Source organism: Hemiscyllium ocellatum, chromosome 6 (assembly GCF_020745735.1).
Source record: "Hemiscyllium ocellatum isolate sHemOce1 chromosome 6, sHemOce1.pat.X.cur, whole genome shotgun sequence".
NCBI classification, from domain to species: Eukaryota; Metazoa; Chordata; class Chondrichthyes; order Orectolobiformes; family Hemiscylliidae; genus Hemiscyllium; species Hemiscyllium ocellatum.
The window spans coordinates 90,705,587-90,726,046 of NC_083406.1; the positions used below are offsets into that span (position 1 = coordinate 90,705,587).

Consider the following 20,460-nt stretch of genomic DNA (forward strand, 5'->3'; position numbering starts at 1 on the left):
ATGAGTCTATGACTAAATATAGAAACATAAAAAGTAGGACCAGGAGATGGCCATTCTGTCCTTCAAGCGTGCTCTACCATTCAATATGACCATGGCTGATCCTCTATCTCAATACCAGAATCCCACACCACTTAATGCCTTTTAAGTTTCAACATTAAACTATCTCTTCTTGAATATATTCAGTGACTTGGCCTCCACAGTCTTCTGTGGTAGAGAATTTCACAGGTTCACAACCGTTTGAGTGAACAAATCTTTCCTCCGCCCAATCCTAAGTGGTATACCGTATCCCGAGATTGCATCCTCTGGTCCTAAACACCAATCATGGAAATCATCCTCCCTGCAATTTCCAGCCCTATTGGAATTTTTTCCATTTTAATCAAATCCTATCTCATCCTTCGAAACTCCAGTGAATACAGGGCCAGTCAACCCAATCGCTCCTCTTTGGACAGACCTGCCATTCCCCCTTAGTGAACTATGTCCCCTGTGGCAATTATAGCCTTTCTTAGGTAGGAGACCAAAACTGCACACACGACTTCAGGTGTGGTCTTATCAGAGCCCTGTACAGCTGCAGTAAGATTGCTCTACTTCTGAACTCAAATTCCTTTGCAATGAAGGCTAATGCTCTATTTGCTTTCTTAATTGCTGCAACACCTGACTGTCTACTTTCATTGACTAATGAACAGGATACCCAAATCCTTTTGTACATCCACACTTCCCAGTATATTACTATTTGAATAATACTCTTTATTTCTGCTTTTCACACCAAAGTCTATAACTTCAAATTTAGCCATGTTTTACTGCATCTACAATGTGTTTGCCCACTCACTCAGCCTGTTTAAATCACCTTGAAAGTTCCTTGCAACCTCCTGACAACTCAAAATCCCACCTGATTTTGTGTGATCAGCAATGTAGAAAAGGTTGCATTTTATTCCTTTATCCAGGTCATTTATACATATCTAGAGCCAAAGCACCTATCCTTGTGGTAGTCACTAGTAACTGATTGCCACTCAGAAAATACCTTCTTTTTCCCATTCTCTGTTTTTCTGTCAACAAATTCTGAATCAATGATAAAATATTACTCTCACTTCCATGTGCTTCAACTTTAACTACTAGTGTGTTATGAGGGAATTTATCAAAAGCCTTTTTGAAATCAAAATAAGCCACATCCACTGGTTCTCCCGATCCATTCTACTAGTTACATCTTCAAAAACTCCAATAGATTTGCGAAGCATGATTTGCCTTCCATAAACCCATATTGACTTTTTTCAATCCCATGAATACTTTTCAAATCATCCGTTATCATGTCTTTTATAATAGAATCACTAATTTCCCCAATATTAATATTAGGCAATCTGTAATTACGTTTTCAGTCTTCCTATTGCCATTCTCCAATCTGCAGAGATTTTTCCAGAGTCTGTAGAATTTTAGAAGATGACCACTAATGCTTTCAATATTTACAGAATCATTTAGAGTCATAGAGTTGTACAGCATGGAAACAGATTCTTTGGTCCAACATGTCTATACTGACCAGATATCCTAAATTAATCTCATCCCATTTTCCAGCATTTGGCCCATATCCTTCTAAACCTTTCCTACTCGTATACCCATCCAAATGCCTTTTTAGTGTTGTAATTGAATCAGCCTCCACTACTTCCTCTGGTAGTTCATTCTGTTCATGCACTACCCTCTGTGTGAAGAAGTTGCCTCTTAGGTCCCTTTTAAATCTTTCCCCTCTCACATCAAATCTAGGCCGTCTAGTTTTGGACTCCCCCAACCCAGGGAAAAGACTTTGGCTATTCACCCTATCAATGCTCCTCATGATTTTACAAAACTCTATAAGCCTCCACACTCCAGAGAAAATAGTCCTAGCCTATTCAGCCTCTCCCCATAGCTCAAACCCTCCAAACCTGGCAATATCATTGTTAATCTTTAATGAACCTTTTCAAATTTCACAACATCCTTCCTATAACAGGGAGACCAGATCACAATACTGACCTAACAAAAGTCCTGAACAGCTGCAACATGACCTCCCAACTCCTGTATTCAATGCACTGACAATAAAGGCCTGCAAACCAAATGCCTTCTTCAATATCTTGTCTACATGTGACTCCACTTTCAAAGAACTAGGAATGTGCATTCCAAGATCTCTTTATTCAGCAACACTCCCCAGGACCTTACCATCAAGTGCATAAGACCTGCTCTGATTTGCCTTTCCAAAATGCAGTACCTAAATGCATTTATCTAAATTTAACTCCATCTACCACTCCTCAGTCCACCAGCGCATCTGATCAAGATCCCGTTGTACTTTGAGGTATATGCAGTTCAGATAGGAATATCATCCAATGGATCAAATCTATAATGTTATATCACTTAATTACAGTGTGATAAGAAAATGCTATAGTGTGTTACCATAGCTCAGTTGGTACAATGCTTATCTTTGAATCACAAAGTTCTAAGTTCAAACCCCACTCCAAAGCTTGAACACAAATAGCAAGAATGACACGTCAAGCAGTACTGGGGCAGCATTGCATGAATGAGATATTTTTGAATGAGATATTAAATCAAGGTCCTATTTGGTCAGATAAATGAAAAAGATTTCTTGGCACAGTTTTGAATAAGAGCAAGTGAGTTATCTGTGGATTCCTGTGCAATAATTAGCCTTAATCAATAGCACAAACAACAGATTATCTAGCTGTTATCACATTGCTTTTGTGAGAGCTCACTGGATGCAAATTATCTGCTGCATTTCCCACATTACATCAGTGTCTACCCTGCAAAGACGTATTTAATTGGCTGGAAAGTGTTTTGACATGTCCACTATTTAACACAACAGGGAAGACCAGTTTTCTGTAGCAGAGAGGTCTATATTCAGTACACAGATTTAAGAAGATTTGACTGGAGGATAAACTTTTCCACCCAGAAATGGTGAGTGTCTGAAATTTGTTGTCCACTTTTGTGTTTGAGGCGGAAACCCTCAAGAATTCATTTAAAAATATCCTGGCTTTGCACCTGAAGTGTTGTAACCTGCAAGGCCACAGACCAGATGTTGATAAATGGGATTAGAAAAGATGACTAGTTTACTCAGTCAACACAGACAAAATGTACTGAATGCCTTCATGTGCTGTGAATTTTCCATGGCTCTTCATACGCATTATTTTTTGCATTACTATTGTTTGTCAATATCTGTTTGAACTCAAATTTTTTTATGTGGTTGTATGAATTTTGAACAAACACATATTATTCTTGGCAAGGGATTCTTTTGGGCAAACACTTATTGAGCAAACCTAATTGAATTGAAACAGAGGGGCAGGTTTTTTTATCATGGACATTGCTGGCTGAGCCAGCATTTATTGCAAGTCTCTCTTTTTGCTGTTGAGAAAGTGGTGGCAAGTTGATTTCTTGACCTGTTGAAGTCCATGTGCTGTAGGTAGACATACAATGTCACTTAGGAAGGAATTCCAGTAGTATGTTTTCAAGTCAGGATAGTGAATGGCTTGAAGAGGAATTGCAGATGATGCAATTTCCATGTATCTGTTGCCCTTATCTTTCTCTAGATGGTAGTGGCTTGGAAGTGCTGCCCAAGGATGTTTGGTGAATCTTTGCAGTGCATCTTGTAGATGATACACAATGCTGTTACTGAGTGTTGGGAGTAGAGGGAATGGATGTTTGCGGGTGTAGTGCTGATCAAGTAGGCTGCTTTGTCTTGAATGGTGTCAAGCTTCTTGAGTTGTTGGCAAATATTCATTCACGCAAGTGCAAGGTATTCCATCACAATCCTGATTTGTGCCTTGTAGATTGCTGTGAATGAAGCTGAACATTGTGCATTCATCGGTGAACATTCCAGCTTGTGATGTCATGATGGAGGGAGGGTTATTAATGGAGCAGCCGAAGATGGTTGGGCCTAGGATAGTACCATGAGGAGCCCGGGGGGCTTTTGTGATGCAGTGGTAGTGTCCCTACCTCTCCAATACGAGGCCTGGGTTCAAGTCCCACCTACTCCAGGGTTGCATCATACCAGCCCTGAAAAGGTTCATAAAAAACATCTATCCCGAGGAATTCCTGGAAGATGTCAGTCATGTTGACTGACCTCTAACAAGCGCAATCATCTTCCTCTGTGCCAGGTATGATTTCAACCAGTGGAGAGTTTTTTCCCTGATTCCAGTTTTACCAAGGCTCCTGAGTCAAATGTAGACTTGCTGTCAAGTTATGAGTCAACTACTTCACTGTGGGTCCTGAATCACAGATTAAAAAAAAGATTTCCTTCTTTAAAGGAAACTGATGAACCAAATGGTTTTTCATCAAAAATCAGTGATATTTATCACGATCGCTATTACTAAAATTAGCTATGAGGACATTTGAACCCATGCCTCCACAGAATTAGCTGGATCCTTGGCATAACTCGTCCAATGTTATCACCATTACCCCGCTTTCTCACAGTTGGTGCCCTCATGTTTAGAACCTTTCTACCTACGATATCTTGTCTGAGATGTTAAAAGTTTGATACTTTTTGCATGTGGGTGTAATGGCCTGGAAATTATCTTGTGACCAAAATGCTTTTAAGTCTAGGACCTATCTAGGCCAGCTCTCACAGCCTTAGACTCATCCACAATAAATATACGTAAATAAAATAAATGTAAGAAACAACTGACAGGAAAATTTCAGGATTTATATATCACATAATACAGCGCTGTCTACCAGGAGACGACAATATGTTTAATCCATCCTGAATTGATTAAGATTATTGCACACTTGAAGCAGAATTATGGAACAATCCAGAAATCATAGTAAAGGTATTGAGGCATTTATACTATGGCAAACTTATGTTAATTCTATTGAGTGCTGAAATACAGTTACAATTCCCCTCACTACCTAACCTTAATTATGCCACTGAGTGAGGAAGCAAAGACAGACGCTTCTTCATTCTTTTCTGAATAAGGTCACTGGACTCAAAATGTTGGATTTGATTTCTCCCCACAGATGCTGCCAAAAAGCAATTTCTGTTTTTACTTCTTCATTGATGGCTAACAGAGTGGGAAATTCTCAGAGATCTGGAAATAAGCTGTCCGTTTGCTTGATATGAATGTCAGCATGGTAACCTAGTGCTAAGCATTTAAGAAAATCTGGTTATGTACATGGAGGAATAGTAGAATTTGCTGAGGGCTGAGTGAAGAAACGTGGAAATGAATTCATTTGGAACATAAGTATTGGCAATGGAGTGAATGTATCTGTGCTGTCATTTGCATGTACTTGTAGCTGTCCATCACAACATACTATTTTATATTATCTACGATACTTAATGCTGGAGGGTTCCACCAATCCTTGATCATCTTTTGCTGGCATTTCTCCATATTGTAAATGTTGTGAATCAAGTCATTCTTCATTTTATTGTTTATTCATGAGATGTAAGCATCACTGTCCAACATTTATTGCCCATCCCTGATTATCTTGAGAAGGTCATTGTTAACCACATTCTTGAATCACTGTAGTCGGTATGGTGGTAGGAAATTCCAGGATTCTGGCCCAGTGACAGTGTAGATTAGTGTAGCAGAATATTACCAAGTCAGTTGGAACCATCTCATAGGCTTGCTGCCTTTTTTCTTCTATATGGTAGAAGTTGGAGGTTTGCAATGTGCTGAGGGAGAAACTTTGATGAATTGCTGCAATGCATGTACTACATTGTGCATACTGCTACCACAGTGTAGCAGTCGTGCACGGCATCAATTTTCAATGTGATAGGTGGAATACAGTAAAGTAGGCTACTTTGTCCTTGATACTTTATGAAAGCTGTGCATATCCATGAACTTGAAGAACATTCCATGATATTCCTGACCTAAGCCTCTGGATGGTGGAGAAGCTTTGCAAGTTAGGAGCTGAGTTTCTTCCCACAAAATACCTAGTAGAATGTGGTTGATCCAGTTAGTTTTTTAGTCAATGGCAATCCCCAGCACACTGATAGTTAGAGATTCACTAATGATTTTGCTGTTGAATTTTATTGCTAGCAATGTCATTTCCTGGTGCATGATACCAGGTTTGGTCAAATGTTGCCTTGATATCAAGGACAGTCACTCACACCTAAATCCGTACTATTCAACTCTTAGTTTGTGATTTGACCGAGGTTTTCTAATAAGGTTTCAAACTGAGCAATTCTGGCAGATTTCAAACTGATTATTGATGTGGAGGTTATTGGTGAATTTGTGGTATTTTTCTTGTGGGATTTGCCACCTCGACGAGTAAAACCAAACATCATTTGTCTTTGTTTTGGAGTGAGCCTATCTGGTGCTTAATGGTAGAGGATACACCACTATCTACCAATGAGGCACCATGCTTAAATAACAAGAACATGTATTGCATGATAACACTAATATATTTGGTCAGGCGTAATTACTAGGACCTTAGGGAGCTAGGATAGACACATTGGCTTGCCCATAGAGCGTGTGTGACATCACAGAATGCGTGGAGCCAATGTAACATGAACAAATAATTCCATCAGAATAATTACTTTTCACAACATCTACCCTGAAGTATTTCCGCCTAGTTAACCCATGAAACAATCATATATAGAATTATATTACATTTACCACCATCTCACCTCCCTCAAAGTCTCTGACTTCACAAGTGCAGGCAATGTGACTGTTTCACAGTTTTCTTAAAATGCACTCTTCAGATTTGGAAGAATGATAGGTTTCTTGCCTGGTTCCAATCTGTGGGTCATTTTTATGCCGGAGTATCTTCTATCTTTTGATACCCTTTGCAGTGGACATCATTCTTTGTGAAATGTCATTGTTGATCATTGCTATATCTGGTAGACACTTAATCTCCTGAATTTCATCATGGAAAGCAGCTCAACTGTTGAAATTAGTATTTATTTCCTTGTAGTGTTCTGGATTTCTGGATCAGGAAATTGCTTGCGATTTGGGACAGATGGACTCTTCTTGCACTAATCTGGATGCAGAGAGCAGGAAATGTCTTCTCTTTAGACCATGTCTTGGATCAGTGGATGCTGGTCTGGTTCCAGCGAGTCAGATGCAACTTACTTAAGTAGGTGATCAGGCTGGCCATCTTCAGTTGTCTATTGTGGTGGTTGACCATGAAGTAAATATTTTCACACTCTCAGCCATTTTGCTGGTATATACTGGTATATCCTGTTCTGTTTTAGAAGTCACAAGATTGAACATTTCCACTAGTACTGTGAAGCCAAAGTTTTCAAATGAACTGGGAAAACTGACAACTTTTGTTTGTCCTAGGATTATTTGGACAAGTTATTTGGGCAATGTTCTAGAGATTAACTCCTGAAAACATTTGAACAATTAACAACTCCAAAATTTAGCAGAAAAGCAATAAAGCAGTGTTAATTTATTGGGATCCTGCGATGAATCAAATAACTAATGTAAGTCTTAAATAAGCAAGGAAAACAAGAGTCAAAAGGGAACAAAATAGATGGCACAAGAGACAACCAGTGCTGTCACCCATATCTGCTCCACCGCCCTGACTGAATTGGTACTGAGTCGGAAAGTAGCAATGGCATGAAATGAAGGTATAACATTCTATGCATGGAATGTGGAGATGTCAGTAGCAGATGCACAAATGGATCTTAACCCTGGAACCTGCTCCCTGTGTGCAATCTAAAAGGTAGATTCTAAGTTTTGTTCAATGTCAAATCCATTTCGCCAATGTCAAGTCCATTTAACTTCATTAGAATACAGCCAGACTTCAATGCTTAGGAAGCACTGACAGTATTGAAGAGTGTACCAGCAGCGAGGGTTGAAAGGCAGCAGCAGGTATACATTGCACATAGGATCGCACCCAGATCATGTATTGGACCAGGCTGAATCTTGGTGCTGCTCACTTGCTCTCTTAGCACTCACTCACTTATTGCTTACCAGCATTCATCCATGCCTTGCCTTTCTTGCCGTGCCATGCCCATTAGCACATTGGTGCTTCAAACAGAGCCAAAGATTATCAGTCGGAGCACAAAGTTGGTTGGTAAGGTAAGTGATTGTTATTTGAGTGGGTGACTTCAGAGAACTAGGAAGAAGGCTGAAAAGCAGGACATCCAAGGTGATTATCTCTGGTTTGCTTCCAGTTCCTTGGGCTGGTGAGGCCAGAAACAGGGAGATAATGGACTTGAACGTGTGGCTGGGGAACTGGTGCAGGAAGCAAGGATTTAAATTCTTGGATCACAGGGGTATTTTTTGTGAGAAGCATAAATTATACAAGAGAGACGGTTTGCACCTTAATAGGTTAGGGACCAGCATTCTGGCAGGCAAGTTTGCTACTGCAACACAGCTGCGTTTAAACTAAGCAGCGGGGGGGGGGGGGACAAACTGGATGTTTAAGAAGGAAATTGGAGGGAAAGTTAGAACAAGGGAAGTCACGAAAGACAACTGTTTTAATGAGGCAGAAAACTCAGAAAGGGATCATGCTGTAAGGTTGAGTGAAATAGGAGTTGATGGGAAGGGTGAGGGCAGTAACAAATTAAAAATACTATATATGAATACATGAAGCATTAGAAATAAGATGGATGAGCTTGATGCTCTTTTGGAAATTGGCAGATACGATATTGTGGGGATAACTGAGACGTGGCTTCAAGTGGACAGGGCCTGGGAAATGAATATTCAAGGCTACATGTGCTATCATAAGGACAGACTGACGGGCAGAGGGGGTGGGGTGGCCATGTTGGTAAGGGATGATATTCAGTTCCTTGCGCAGGGGGACCTAGAATCAGGGGATGTAGAGTCAGTATGGATAGAACTGAGAAATTCTAAGGGTAAAAAGACCCTCTTGGGAGTTATCTATAGTCCCCCAAATAGTAGTCTAGATGTCGAATGTAAGTTGAATCAAGAGCTGAAATTGGCCTGTCGCAAAGATGTTACTACAGTTGTTATTGGGGATTTCAACATGCAGATAGACTGGGAGAATCAGGATGGTATTGGACCTCAAGAAAGAGACTTTGTGGAGTGCCTCTGAGATGGATTCTTAGAACAGCTGGTGCTGGAGCCTACCAGGGAGAAGGCAATTCTGGATCTGGTATTGTGCAATGAACCAGAATTGATCAGGAACCTCGAAGTGAAGGAGCCATTGGGAAGTAGTGACCATAATACAATAAGCTTCAATCTGCAATTTGAGAGGGAGAGGGTACAATCGGAAGTGACAATATTTCATTTGAATAAAGGGAACTATGGAGCTATCAGGGAGGAGCTGGCCAAAGTTCAATGGTGCAGTACCTTAGCAGGAATGACAGTGGAGGAACAATGGCAGATATTTCTGTGTTTAATGCATAAGATGCAGGATCAGTTTATTCCAAAAAGGAAGAAATATCCTAGGAGGAGGCATGGGTGGCCGTGGCTGACAAGGGAAGTTAGGAAACATATAAAGTTAAAAGAGAAAAAGTATATCATAGCAAAGATAAGTGGGAAAACGGAGGACTGGGAAGCTTTTAAAGAACAACAGAGGATTACTAAGAAGGAAATACGCAGAGAAAAAATGAGGTACGAAGGTAAACTGGCCAAAAATATAAAGGAGGATAGTAAAAGCTTTTTTAGGTATGTGAAAGGCAAAAAAAAATGGTTAAGACTAAAATTGGGCCCATGAAGACAGAAACAGGGGAATATATTACGGGGAACCAGGAAATGGCAGAAGAATTGAATTGGTTCTTCAGATCTGTGTTCACTGGGGAAGACACAAGCAATCTCCCAGAGGTAACAGTGGCTGAAGGACCTGAATTGAAGGGAATTTATATTTGCCAGGAATTGGTGTTGGAGAGACTGTTAGGTCTGAAGGTTGATAAGTCCCCGGGGCCTGATGGTCTAAATCCCAGGGTACTGAAGAAGGTGGCTCGAGAAATCGTGGATGCGTTGGTGATTATTTTCCAGAGTTCGAAAGATTCAGGATCTGTTCCTGCGGCTTGGGGGATGGCTAATGTTGTATCACTTTTTAAGAAAGGTGGGAGAGAGAAGGCAGGAAATTATAGACCAGTTAGTCTGACCTCAGTGGTGGGAAAGATGCTGGAGTCTATTATAAAGGATGAAATTACGACACATCTGGATAGTAGTAACAGGATAGGTCAGAGTCAGCATGGATTTATGAAGGGGAAATCATACTTGACCAATCTTCTGGAATTTTTTGAGGATGTAACTCTGAAGATGGACGAGAGAGATCCAGTGGATGTAGTGTACCTGGTCTTTCAGAAAGCTTTTGATAAAGTCCCACATAGGAAGTTAGTGAGCAAAATTAGGGCGCATGCTATTGGGGGCAAAGTACTAACTTGGATTGAAAGTTGGTTGGCTGACAGGAAACAAAGAATAATGATAAACGGCTCAATTTCGGAATGGCAGGCAGTGACCAGTGGGGTACCGCAGGGATCAGTGCTGGGACTGCAGCTTTTTACAATATATATTAATGATATAGAAGATAGTATTAGTAATAACATTAGCAAATTTGCTGATGATACTAAGCTGGGAGGCAGGGTGAAATGTGAGGAGGATGTTCGGAGATTACAGGGTGACCTGGACAGGTTAGGTGAGTGGTCAGATGCATGGCAGATGCAGTTTAATGTGGATAAATGTATGGTTATCCACTTTGGTGGCAGATTACTACCTAAATGGAATCAATTTAGGTAAAGGGGCAGTACAAAGAGATCTGGGTGTTCTTGTACACCTGTCAATGAAGGTAAGCATGCAGGTACAGCAGGTAGTGAAGAAGGTTAATAGCATGCTGGCCTTCATAACAAGAGGGATTGAGTATAGAAGCAAAGAGGTTCTTCTGCAGCTGTACAGAGCCCTGGTGAGACCACACCTGGAGTATTGTGTGCAGTTTCGGTCTCCAAATTTGAGGAAAGACATTCTGGCTCTTGATGGAGTGCAGTGTAGGTTCACGAGGTCAATTCCTGGAATGGCACGACTACCTTACGCTGAAAGACTGGAGCGACTGGGCTTGTATACCCTTGAGTTTAGAAGACTGAGAGGGGATCTGATTGGGACATATAAGATTATTAAAGGATTGGACACTCTGGAGGCAGGAAACATGTTTCCGCTGATGGGTGAATGCCGAACCAGAGGACACAGCTTAAAAATACAGGGTAGACAATTTAGGACAGAGATGAGGAGAAATTTCTTCATCCAGAGAATGGTGGCTGTGTGGAATGTTCTGCCTCAGAGGGCAGTGGAGGCCCAGTCTCTGGATTCATTTAAGAAAGAGTTGGATAGAGCTCTCAAGGATAGTGGAATCAAGGGTTATGGAGATAAGGCAGGAAGAGGATACTGATTAAGAATGATCAGCCATGATTATATTGAATGGTGGTGCAGGCTTGAAGGGTAGAATGGCCTACTCCTGCACCTATTGTCTATTGTCTATTGTACTGCTGTACCTGATGTGCTCATTTGCACAGACAAGCAACCTGTCAGACTTATTAGTTGGAATTTGTCTGGAAGTAAGGAGGAGGAATATCTTGATGTTCAGCACACCATCACTTTAACACATAGAGCATGTGCCAGCTGCCTGTATGGCCAACATGCTCCATATGTATTTACCCAAATGGCAATATTGAATGATTAGTCGGGGGATAGTCCTCAGACCAGTATAGGAAAAACAGCTGCTGATTAGGGGGTCCACATACACCCCATCAGTCAGGGGCACTTTCCATACACAGTCCAGGGCCTTGATAATGATCTGTCGTCAGCTTGAGTTGCTCACCATCAGGGGATCTGTCCGACAGCAGTCCATTGAATGGGCAAAGGTCCATCCTATAGGATCTGCACCAGCAGTCAGGGGAATTGCATTTCATTAGTCAGCAAGCTGCAATGACATCAGTCAGGGGTCAGATCAGTCATGTTTAGGGGCTGCTCGTTGAAGTCCATTACAAATCTGGGACAAATCCCATCGTGGGTTCTACCTATTGTACATTCAAGAGGGTGCAAGATATCTCGACGTGCCACAGCAAGGAACCGTTATGACCACCTCAGGAGACAGACATGTGCTGCAACTGAGAGGGTACCCTTTATTGTTCAGTATTTCCCAGGAGCTGAAAAACTATGCCATGTTCTTCATGACCTGCAACACATTATCAATGAGGATGAGCACCTCACCAAGACCTTCCCCACATCTCCACTACTTGCCTTTAAACAATCGACAAACCTCAAACAGATCGTTGTTCATAGCAAGCTCTCAGGACAACTCCATACAACCCTATCACTGTAAGCACTGCAAGATGTGTCAGAATGTGGACATAGATACCACCATTATGCGTGGGGACACCTCCCACCTTGTACATGACATGTACTCATGTGACTCAGCCAACATTGCCCATCTTATACGTTGCAAGGAAAAATGCCCAGAGGCATGGTACATTGGGGAAACCGAGCAAAGGCTACGACAACGGATGAATGGGCACCGCACAGCAATCAACAGACAGGAGTGTTCTCTCCCAGTTGGGGAATACTTCAATGGTCCAGGACATTCGACCTCCAACCTTCAGGTGACTATCCTCCAAGGCAGACTTCAAGACAGGCAGCAGCGAAAAGTGGCTGAGCAGAGGCTGATAGCTAAGTTTGGTACCCATAGGAAGGGCCTCAACCAGGACCTTGGGTTCATGTCACATTACAGGTGACCACCATTGCACTATACACACACACACACACACACACACACACACACACACACACACACACACTCACAACCACCAATCCAGACAGACAGACACACATATATTTTGTGGGGTGAATTTGCAGGGTTACATTGTAGTTTGCTCAAAAACTGCATGCATTCATGTAGAATTCTAAGTTCAAAAACTGCAATAATTCATGTAAAAATCCATTATCTCACTTTTTAGTTTAGTATCAATCTAATGGCATAACACCTTCAACATATTGTCTAGCTATCACCATTGTTAACAGCTAACCTGAGAATGCAACTTTTTAAAATAAGGTTTTGTTGATTTACACATGAAAGAAGTGAAACTATCATGATATTCTAAGAGATGAAAGGCTTAACAGACAATCAATTTTTCAATGTATAATTTCAGTTACATCACACTGTAAATTTTTGCTATAAATTCTGTGTTAGGATTGAGCCTTCCACTACCACCTGATGAAGAAGCATCACTCCAAAAGCTAGTGTGCTTCCAATTAAACCTGTTGGACTCTAACCTGGTGTTGTGATTTTTAAATAAATGTTCACATTTGTACTTGAGCGACTGCTTGCCTATTCCTCTCCTGGACAATGACAATATGCAGGTGACTACCGGGCATTTTTGGAAGACAATTGGGGGCAAAAACAAGTGTTATGTATCCAGGTAAAGTGTGTGGGCTGTTAGTGAAACGGTGAATGGGGAGGAGAATGGGGTTGCACCCATGAGCAAGTTTCAGCAGTGCCTGCTATGCGCTGTGAGCAATGTGACTGTGGCTGCCGTGCCATTGTGCTGCCAGTTAGGGGTAACATCAGATTGTCAGTGCTTTCCCGGGTGCACAATGGCCTCTCGAAAACAATGTGGGCACGAGGGATGCCGGCTTTTGGTAGCTATTTGATGAGAGGTGAGTTGTTCTGGGTAAGATGGGGCTAGAATTGTATGTGAGGGACAGTTAGATATTTAAGAGGGGCATTGGTAAGAAATGACAAGAAATCACAATAGGCATCATGGTGAAAATCTCTCCAAAAATCTTGAAAAACTCGCACAGCCAAAAAAAAACTTAGTTCAGAATGTTTAAGCTTCAGAATGACTTTTTATGTATATCAGGCACGCAATCTTTAAGAATCTGCAATTGGAATGTCATTTTTATTTTTGATACAACTTACGTCAAAGACTAATTTAGAACAACAGAAGTCATAGAGCAGGTTTCAGTATGTATATTTTGTTTTAACCTTGAAAAGCTGAACCAAAATACAATGTCACTGATTTTTTTTGAGATTATACAGGACATTGATGAGGCCTCAGCTACAGGAAGAATACTATTAAATTGGAGCGGGTTCAGAAAAGAATTCCCAGAATGTTGTCAGCAATGGAGGGTTTAAGTTTAAAAATAGGCTGGGACTTTTTTCACTAGAGCTTAGGAGGTGAGGGGTGACCTTATAGAAGTTTATAAAATCTTGAGGGACATACATAAGATGAATAGCAAGGGTCTTTTCTCTCTGGTGGGGGAGTTCAAAATTAGGGAACATACCTTTAAGCTGAAAGGAGAAAGTTTTACAAAGGACATGAGGGGCAACGTTTTTACACAGAGAGTGATTCATATGTAGAATGAACTGCCAGAGGAAGTGGTGAATGCAGGTACAGTTACAACATTTAAAAGACATTTAGATAAGTTCATGAATGAGAAATGTTTGGAAAGATGTGGGCCAAACTTAGGCAAGTGGAACTAGTTTAGTTTGGGAACATGGTCAGCGTGGAATGGTGAGACTGAAGGGTCTGTTTCCATGCTCTTTTATTCTATGACTTGAAAATTATATCATAATGTAAAGAGGCCTTTCAAACAGGCACTATTAGAGGATTCTCATATTTGATAATTTGGTGTTGTGCAGTTTATGGGCAGTCATATGAAATAAAGGACAGTTAGATCTATTGTGGGGACAAGTGCAACTACTTTATGCCCAAAATTGTATGATTTTTTTCAAGCCACGTTTTTATTTTCATCCAGATTACATATTACACAAGGTGTGGATACAGAAAAAGCTCCAAGCCACTGTTTCCGTCATGCACCAACTGCAAATTATTGTTGCAAAACACCAAAGTACAGTGCAGCCATGTGAATCTTTAAGTTATGCTTAACAATACTTTTTAAACAAAATATAGTGAAATCACAATGTATTAAAATTGAATAACCCAAATCTTCAGTTGTGGTGAAGTTAGCAGCCATTTCTGCTACCAGAATAAGAAATCCAACAGAAGGATGCCCATCACAACTTAAAAGTTCTGGACAGGTAACTCTGGATAGCTGAACTTATGCTAGCTTGTCATGTGACCACGTCAATGAATCACAATAGAGTTAGGCTACCCAGAATGCAAAATACTGGTTATCCATCATTTGGCTTTGGGAAAAAAAAAGCCAAAGAACTGTGGATGCTGGAAATCAGAATCAAAAGCAGAAATTGCTGTTAAACTCAGCAGACGTGGTAGAACATGAAATCTGAAGAAGGATCACTGGACCTGAATTGTTAACTCCATTTTCTCTCCACAGATGTTGCCAGACCTGCTGAATTTTGACAGTAATTTCTGTTTTTGATTCACCATTGAAATTTTTCTGTCTATCCTAGCAGGTATACAAGCAGCAGGCTGGAAGAATACAGCAAGCCAGGCAGCATCAGGAGGTGGAGAAGTTGATGTTTCAGGTGTAACCCTTTTTCAGGACTGGGGATGGGTGTAAGGGGAACTGCAGATAAAGGGGTAGCAGGGGCAGGGTGGTGAAGTGGGAATAGGTAAAGATGGGTAGAGGATACTGGTTGGTCAGTGGGAGGAATTAATCTGGTAGGTGGCTGGGAGGAATAGAAGGGAGGGAGAGAGGCTATTTGAAATTGGAGAACTGAATACTGAGTCCTCCGGGCTGTAAGCTGCCCAGATAGAAGAAGAGGTGCTGTTCCTCCAATTTTCGGTTTGGTTCATTGTGGCAATGGAGAAGGACAAGGATGGTCATGTCAGAAAGGGAGTGAGAAGAGGAATTAAAATGGGCGGTGACTGGGAGGTCTGGTCAGCCTCGGCGAGGCAAGCCTTCCAGGTATAGCAGAAGAAGTTGATGACCTGGAAGAACCCAACAAATCACCTACCTGCTTGAGTAGCTGAAGCAGCTAAGAGCAAAGATGCTCCTGAATTGTAGGTAAAACTGGGTTGCTTTGGAACCTTGTCACCTAACTCGAAGCTCACTCTACATGAATTTGAGAGTAGGCCTCCCTTATGGTTTGATTTATTGTGATATTACTGTGGTGGTTGATAACCTGATAACATTGTGAAAAACTTTTTCAGTTTCTAAATCCTTTAAATGTTTATTATACATTCTATTTTCTAAGTGTACTGTATGTACATCTGTAGGTTATTTGATGAACTGTTAAAGGAGTTTCACAGTTCTTGCAAGGAGGTGCGTGCAAATGTTAAATTTCTTAAACTGTTTGAAAAAGGCATTAAGGTTGTGCAAAGGACTGTTGAAATGTTTCACAGAATTTTTAATGTAACAAAGGACTGCTTATACTGCGTGGATAATTGCTTTCAATTTGAAGAGATATCATTATATGTACTGATTTTTATCTTTAGTAGTCAGCATTAAAATGTCTGTTCAAGAAATTCAATGAACCAATTTTTGGTATGGCAGTGCATCTCTGTTAAAATTTTGTCCTGAACGCTTCAGTTCATTTTTTTAAACCGATGAAATTGTTGAAAGTGGAAGCTGTTAAAAGCGGAGGATATCAAGACATCTTGGAGTTCAGTGAACAGGGAAACAGACAACTTCCACAGCAATGACAATTAAAGATTGGAAAATAAAGTCAAAGGACTGAGAAGGAAGGAAAAGTAATGAGGAGAATTCACTGTCAAATCGAATAAAAGAAACTATATAACGAGAAATAAAGACTGAAAGAGAGGGAAGACAAAGGAAAAGCACAATTTAGTTAAATGTAAAATTTGACATTTTTAAATTATCCAAATCATGTGACGGCATGAGACAACGCAAGAAATGTGAATTGGCAGTCGTGTTGTTAGCACTTGGAATTACAAGCAAACCAGAAGAATCTGCTGCAGTTTTAATTTCTATTTACCATGCAAATACAGCAATTTCGCAACACTGAAGGCAGCAAACAGCAAAATGCCGTTTTTGTATTGCTAGTGTGGCACAACCGTACAGCTCGCATAGAAACTTTTGGATCTTTGCTTTTAACTGTTCGTCTGTCTCTCCCCTGAGACTGATGCACATTTAATGTATGAAGAACATCGGTCAACGTGTTTGAGTTTTAATGCCAAAATCTATAGTATTTGAGTTGGCTTGTATGCTATCATTTCACAAGTGCAATACCTGGTAATAGGTTCTGAATTCTGAGAGGGATTGTATCCAGGTGCTGTCGCAGTATGCTTTAAGTAACTGTAGTAACTGGTGTAAATAAATTGATGTAGGACCACTAAGCCCATAAGATATGACATGGCACTGTTCCTTTAAATTGAATCATATTGTATGAGAATTAAAGGAGCAACATTTATACTATCTATTTTTTGATTCTGATTACATCCAATGATAGCATGTATTTAAAATGGTGCATTGACTGAACGTGTGTTTGAATAAGCAGAAAATATTTACCACAAAGCGAAATAACAACAAAAAAAGCCAAGCTGTTGCCGTGCAGCTACTGATTCGCACGCACGCTCCCCTGGGATTGGGCTGACTGATGAGCTTTTGAACGTCACTGCAACCAGATATATGGGAGCAGTTCTGCTTTACTGCAGCATGATGCGGCTGAATATATTTCAGTGCATTCTGCTTGAAGCAAAGATCAGAACGACGCACATATTAATCGTTCATTAGAGAGGTATTTTTTCGGGACAGAAAGGATTCTAGAACCGGTTAAAAGTCCGGTGACGACAAAAGAAAAAGATTTCACCTCCTTTTCGGTGTGGTTCGAGGTCGGTGCAGTGTTTGCGTGTGAAACCGCATGTATTCAATGGATCAAGGAAGCACTGTTCCCTTTTTTGCTTAGAGTTAAATCTGACAGACAAAAACAGCAATGAACAGGCCACCTCAAACATTACTGAAGGACCCTTTCTAATAGTATTTGTCCAGCAATTGTTTTGAGCAAATATACAAAGAATGCATATTGAAATACAGCAAGCTTCAACATCATCTCAGTCCACCGATAAATACCAGCCATTGACAGACAGCATACCGAGAAGATAAAAGCTAGACAAGACATCAAGAGACCAATTAAAGACATCTTTGTTCATTTAAAAGGACTACTGAGGACAAGGATGAGAAACTGTACAGTATAAAAATCTCTTGTCTCTCCCAATCTGCTGTTTGCGCTACTGATTGGTGAATGCTACCTGCCATTGCTGTTTAGTATCACAGTAATTCTTTGTACACTGTCGATATGGCCAGCCAGCAAGATTCAGGCTTCTTTGAAATCAGCATCAAATCACTGCTGAAATCCTGGAGCAACAGTAAGTAAACACAGATCATAGCGTTTTCTTTAGACAGTGCTTTTGATGGATAATGATTTTGGTTTATATATGTATTTTGTTGAATTGTCACTTTTTTTGTTTCCAGTTATCTCTTAAAATCAAAATATCACAGATGCAAACATTTCTCATTATGTGTGGGGGAATTAAGCAAGGTTTGTTTTGATTGAATTCCCTTATCAATCTGCTGTAAGGCCTGCACTTGTAATCCGGAATAGCATTTCCTGTCTTTATTTGTGTTTAGTCTTCATAATGGGGAAAAAAGTCCCCGCATTTGAAGCAAAACAAGAGGGTGGTATGACTGTGTGCTAATCGTTTTTGTAATTGCTTTTTAGAATTGTGTAATTCTTCTTAGTATTGTGTAGGCAACATATTTATGTGTATTTGTTAACCACCCATTTGACTACAAATGACAGGTGGTAGAGCCTTTCATTTTATGTGGCTGTGGTGGATTTTTTGACATGAAAATGACAAATTTAGATAGAAATATGTTATGCGTGTAGAGTTTCTGCAAGGATTTTGACATGAAGTTGTTTATTTTGAACATAGAATGTCATTCTAAGACATTGTCATGTACAATGTCTGGTTTTAATATTTAATTGGTTTAGAAAAAAAGTCAAGAAATTTGAAGGTTTTAGATAGGGTACACAATTTGTCACAGATTAGTCAACTAATAATAGACTGCTGTATAAAACAAAGCTAGTAATGAAAAATGTGGTATTAAGTATTAGCATGAGAAATTAGTAATCAGTGTCATACATTCTGTCTGTGAATTCTGGCTTTAGAATTGTTTGTTTGTGCTAAACCTCTTCCATGTTTTTGCCCTTTAAAATATTTTAACATGTTGCCCAATTGAGAGCTGATGTGATAGTAGATCAAACTGATCTAAACGAAATGTTATAAAAAATCAGTACAATCCAGGATATTGGCATGAGTGTTCTATACTGTCTGCATACCTGTAGCTATGTTCTTAGAAAAAAGGTCTTTGTATAAAATCTTTGGTTTTATATTGGACATCTTTCCATCAATAAACTTGAGTTCATCCAAAACTTTACTGATGTCTCAACTTGCAGTAAGGCCTGTTCCCCTTTCACTGACCAAAATTAGTTGCCAGTCAAGTAATTAATGACTTTTTAAATTGTCTGCCTTGTTTTTTCAGAGCGCTCTATAACTTTGTACTTTTAATTCATGTAAGCTCCCCTAACCCTCCTAATCATCTGAGATTCAATGTCCCCTAATTCTGATGACTTATGCATTCCCAATCATAATTGCTCCACCATTGTTATGAATAGGCCACAATCTTTGGAATTTCTCTCCATACACCTCACTCTCTTCCTACCTTGCTTTTTTTCTTTAAGGTTTTTCTTAAAACCAACATTAAAACCTCTGACCAATATTGCCTTATGAGGCTTGGTGTTATCCTTTGTTTGATAGTGATCCTTTGAAACTCCATAGTATGTTTCATTGCGTTAAAGTCATTATATAAATAGAAAATCTTTCATGATCATGCAAAACTGCATTCACAACACTGACCAGCTTTGATTTTTAGATTGTGAATGTTGTTGATATAATTCACAGCCATTAAACAATAATGTAATAATTAAAAGACCTTCTATATTTCAAGGAAATAGATCTTTACAAATCTACCTTTGTAGTCTGCTCCCTTTTATTCATTTTGAAGTTTGTTTTTTCTTGAGTAGAGGAAAAGTTGACTATTTCAATTACATAGAATTAGATTATACAACACAAAAACAAATTATTCAGTCCATATTGGAGTTTGTTTCTCTAGAGCCTTTTTCTCTTTCTTTATCTAACTTTTATCAACATAACCTTATAAGCGTACTTTACTTGTTACAGCCACTCACGGTAGTAACATATTCCATGTTCTTGCCATCTTCTAGGTAAAAATGTTACATCTGAATCCATGTTTGCTTTCTGGATGATGAGATTGATGGCTTATCGTCTTGCCATTCCCACAAATGGAAATGCTTTTGTTTCTTTTTCTCTCTACCCTTTCAAAACCTTTCAGAGCATCAGTTGGAAACATTTATCGATATCACTGTCAGCAGCCCACAAGCCTGTGTTCCAATTTACTGGTGTCATATACTTCAAGGGCTTTTAATATGTTCTCATTGACATTATTCAGATGCAGAGAGTTTTTGCCTTTGCTACAGTGGCTGTATTTCCGTAAATACAGGGCATCATTGATTGCTCCATGTGTTCAGTCAAGGTGCCATCAGATAATCCTGTTATGTTTGTCAACCGGAAAGGATTCCACTCAGTGTGTGGATCATTTGTAGTCACCTTAAGTGTGCTATGTA

At 39.9% G+C, this 20,460-nt stretch overlaps 1 protein-coding gene across 6 annotated transcripts in view; it reads left to right on the forward strand.

Annotated features, from left to right (window-relative positions):
• LOC132816485 (protein furry homolog) overlaps window positions 1-20,460 on the forward strand; it is a 397,881-nt gene that overhangs the window by 73,466 nt on the left and 303,955 nt on the right. The window contains exon 1 of one of the 6 annotated variants that reach the window (XM_060826133.1): window positions 2,885-2,925. The exons of 3 other annotated variants lie outside the window; for them this stretch is intronic. Coding sequence is in view for 2 of the 3 variants with exons in the window: in XM_060826129.1 (XP_060682112.1) it covers window positions 18,052-18,121 (70 nt within the window). In the remaining variant the exon portion in view is untranslated. Of the gene's footprint in view, window positions 1-2,884; window positions 2,926-13,467; window positions 13,527-17,463; window positions 18,122-20,460 lie in introns of those variants that run through there. 2 more of the 6 variants (XM_060826131.1, XM_060826129.1) reach the window with 2 other exon arrangements.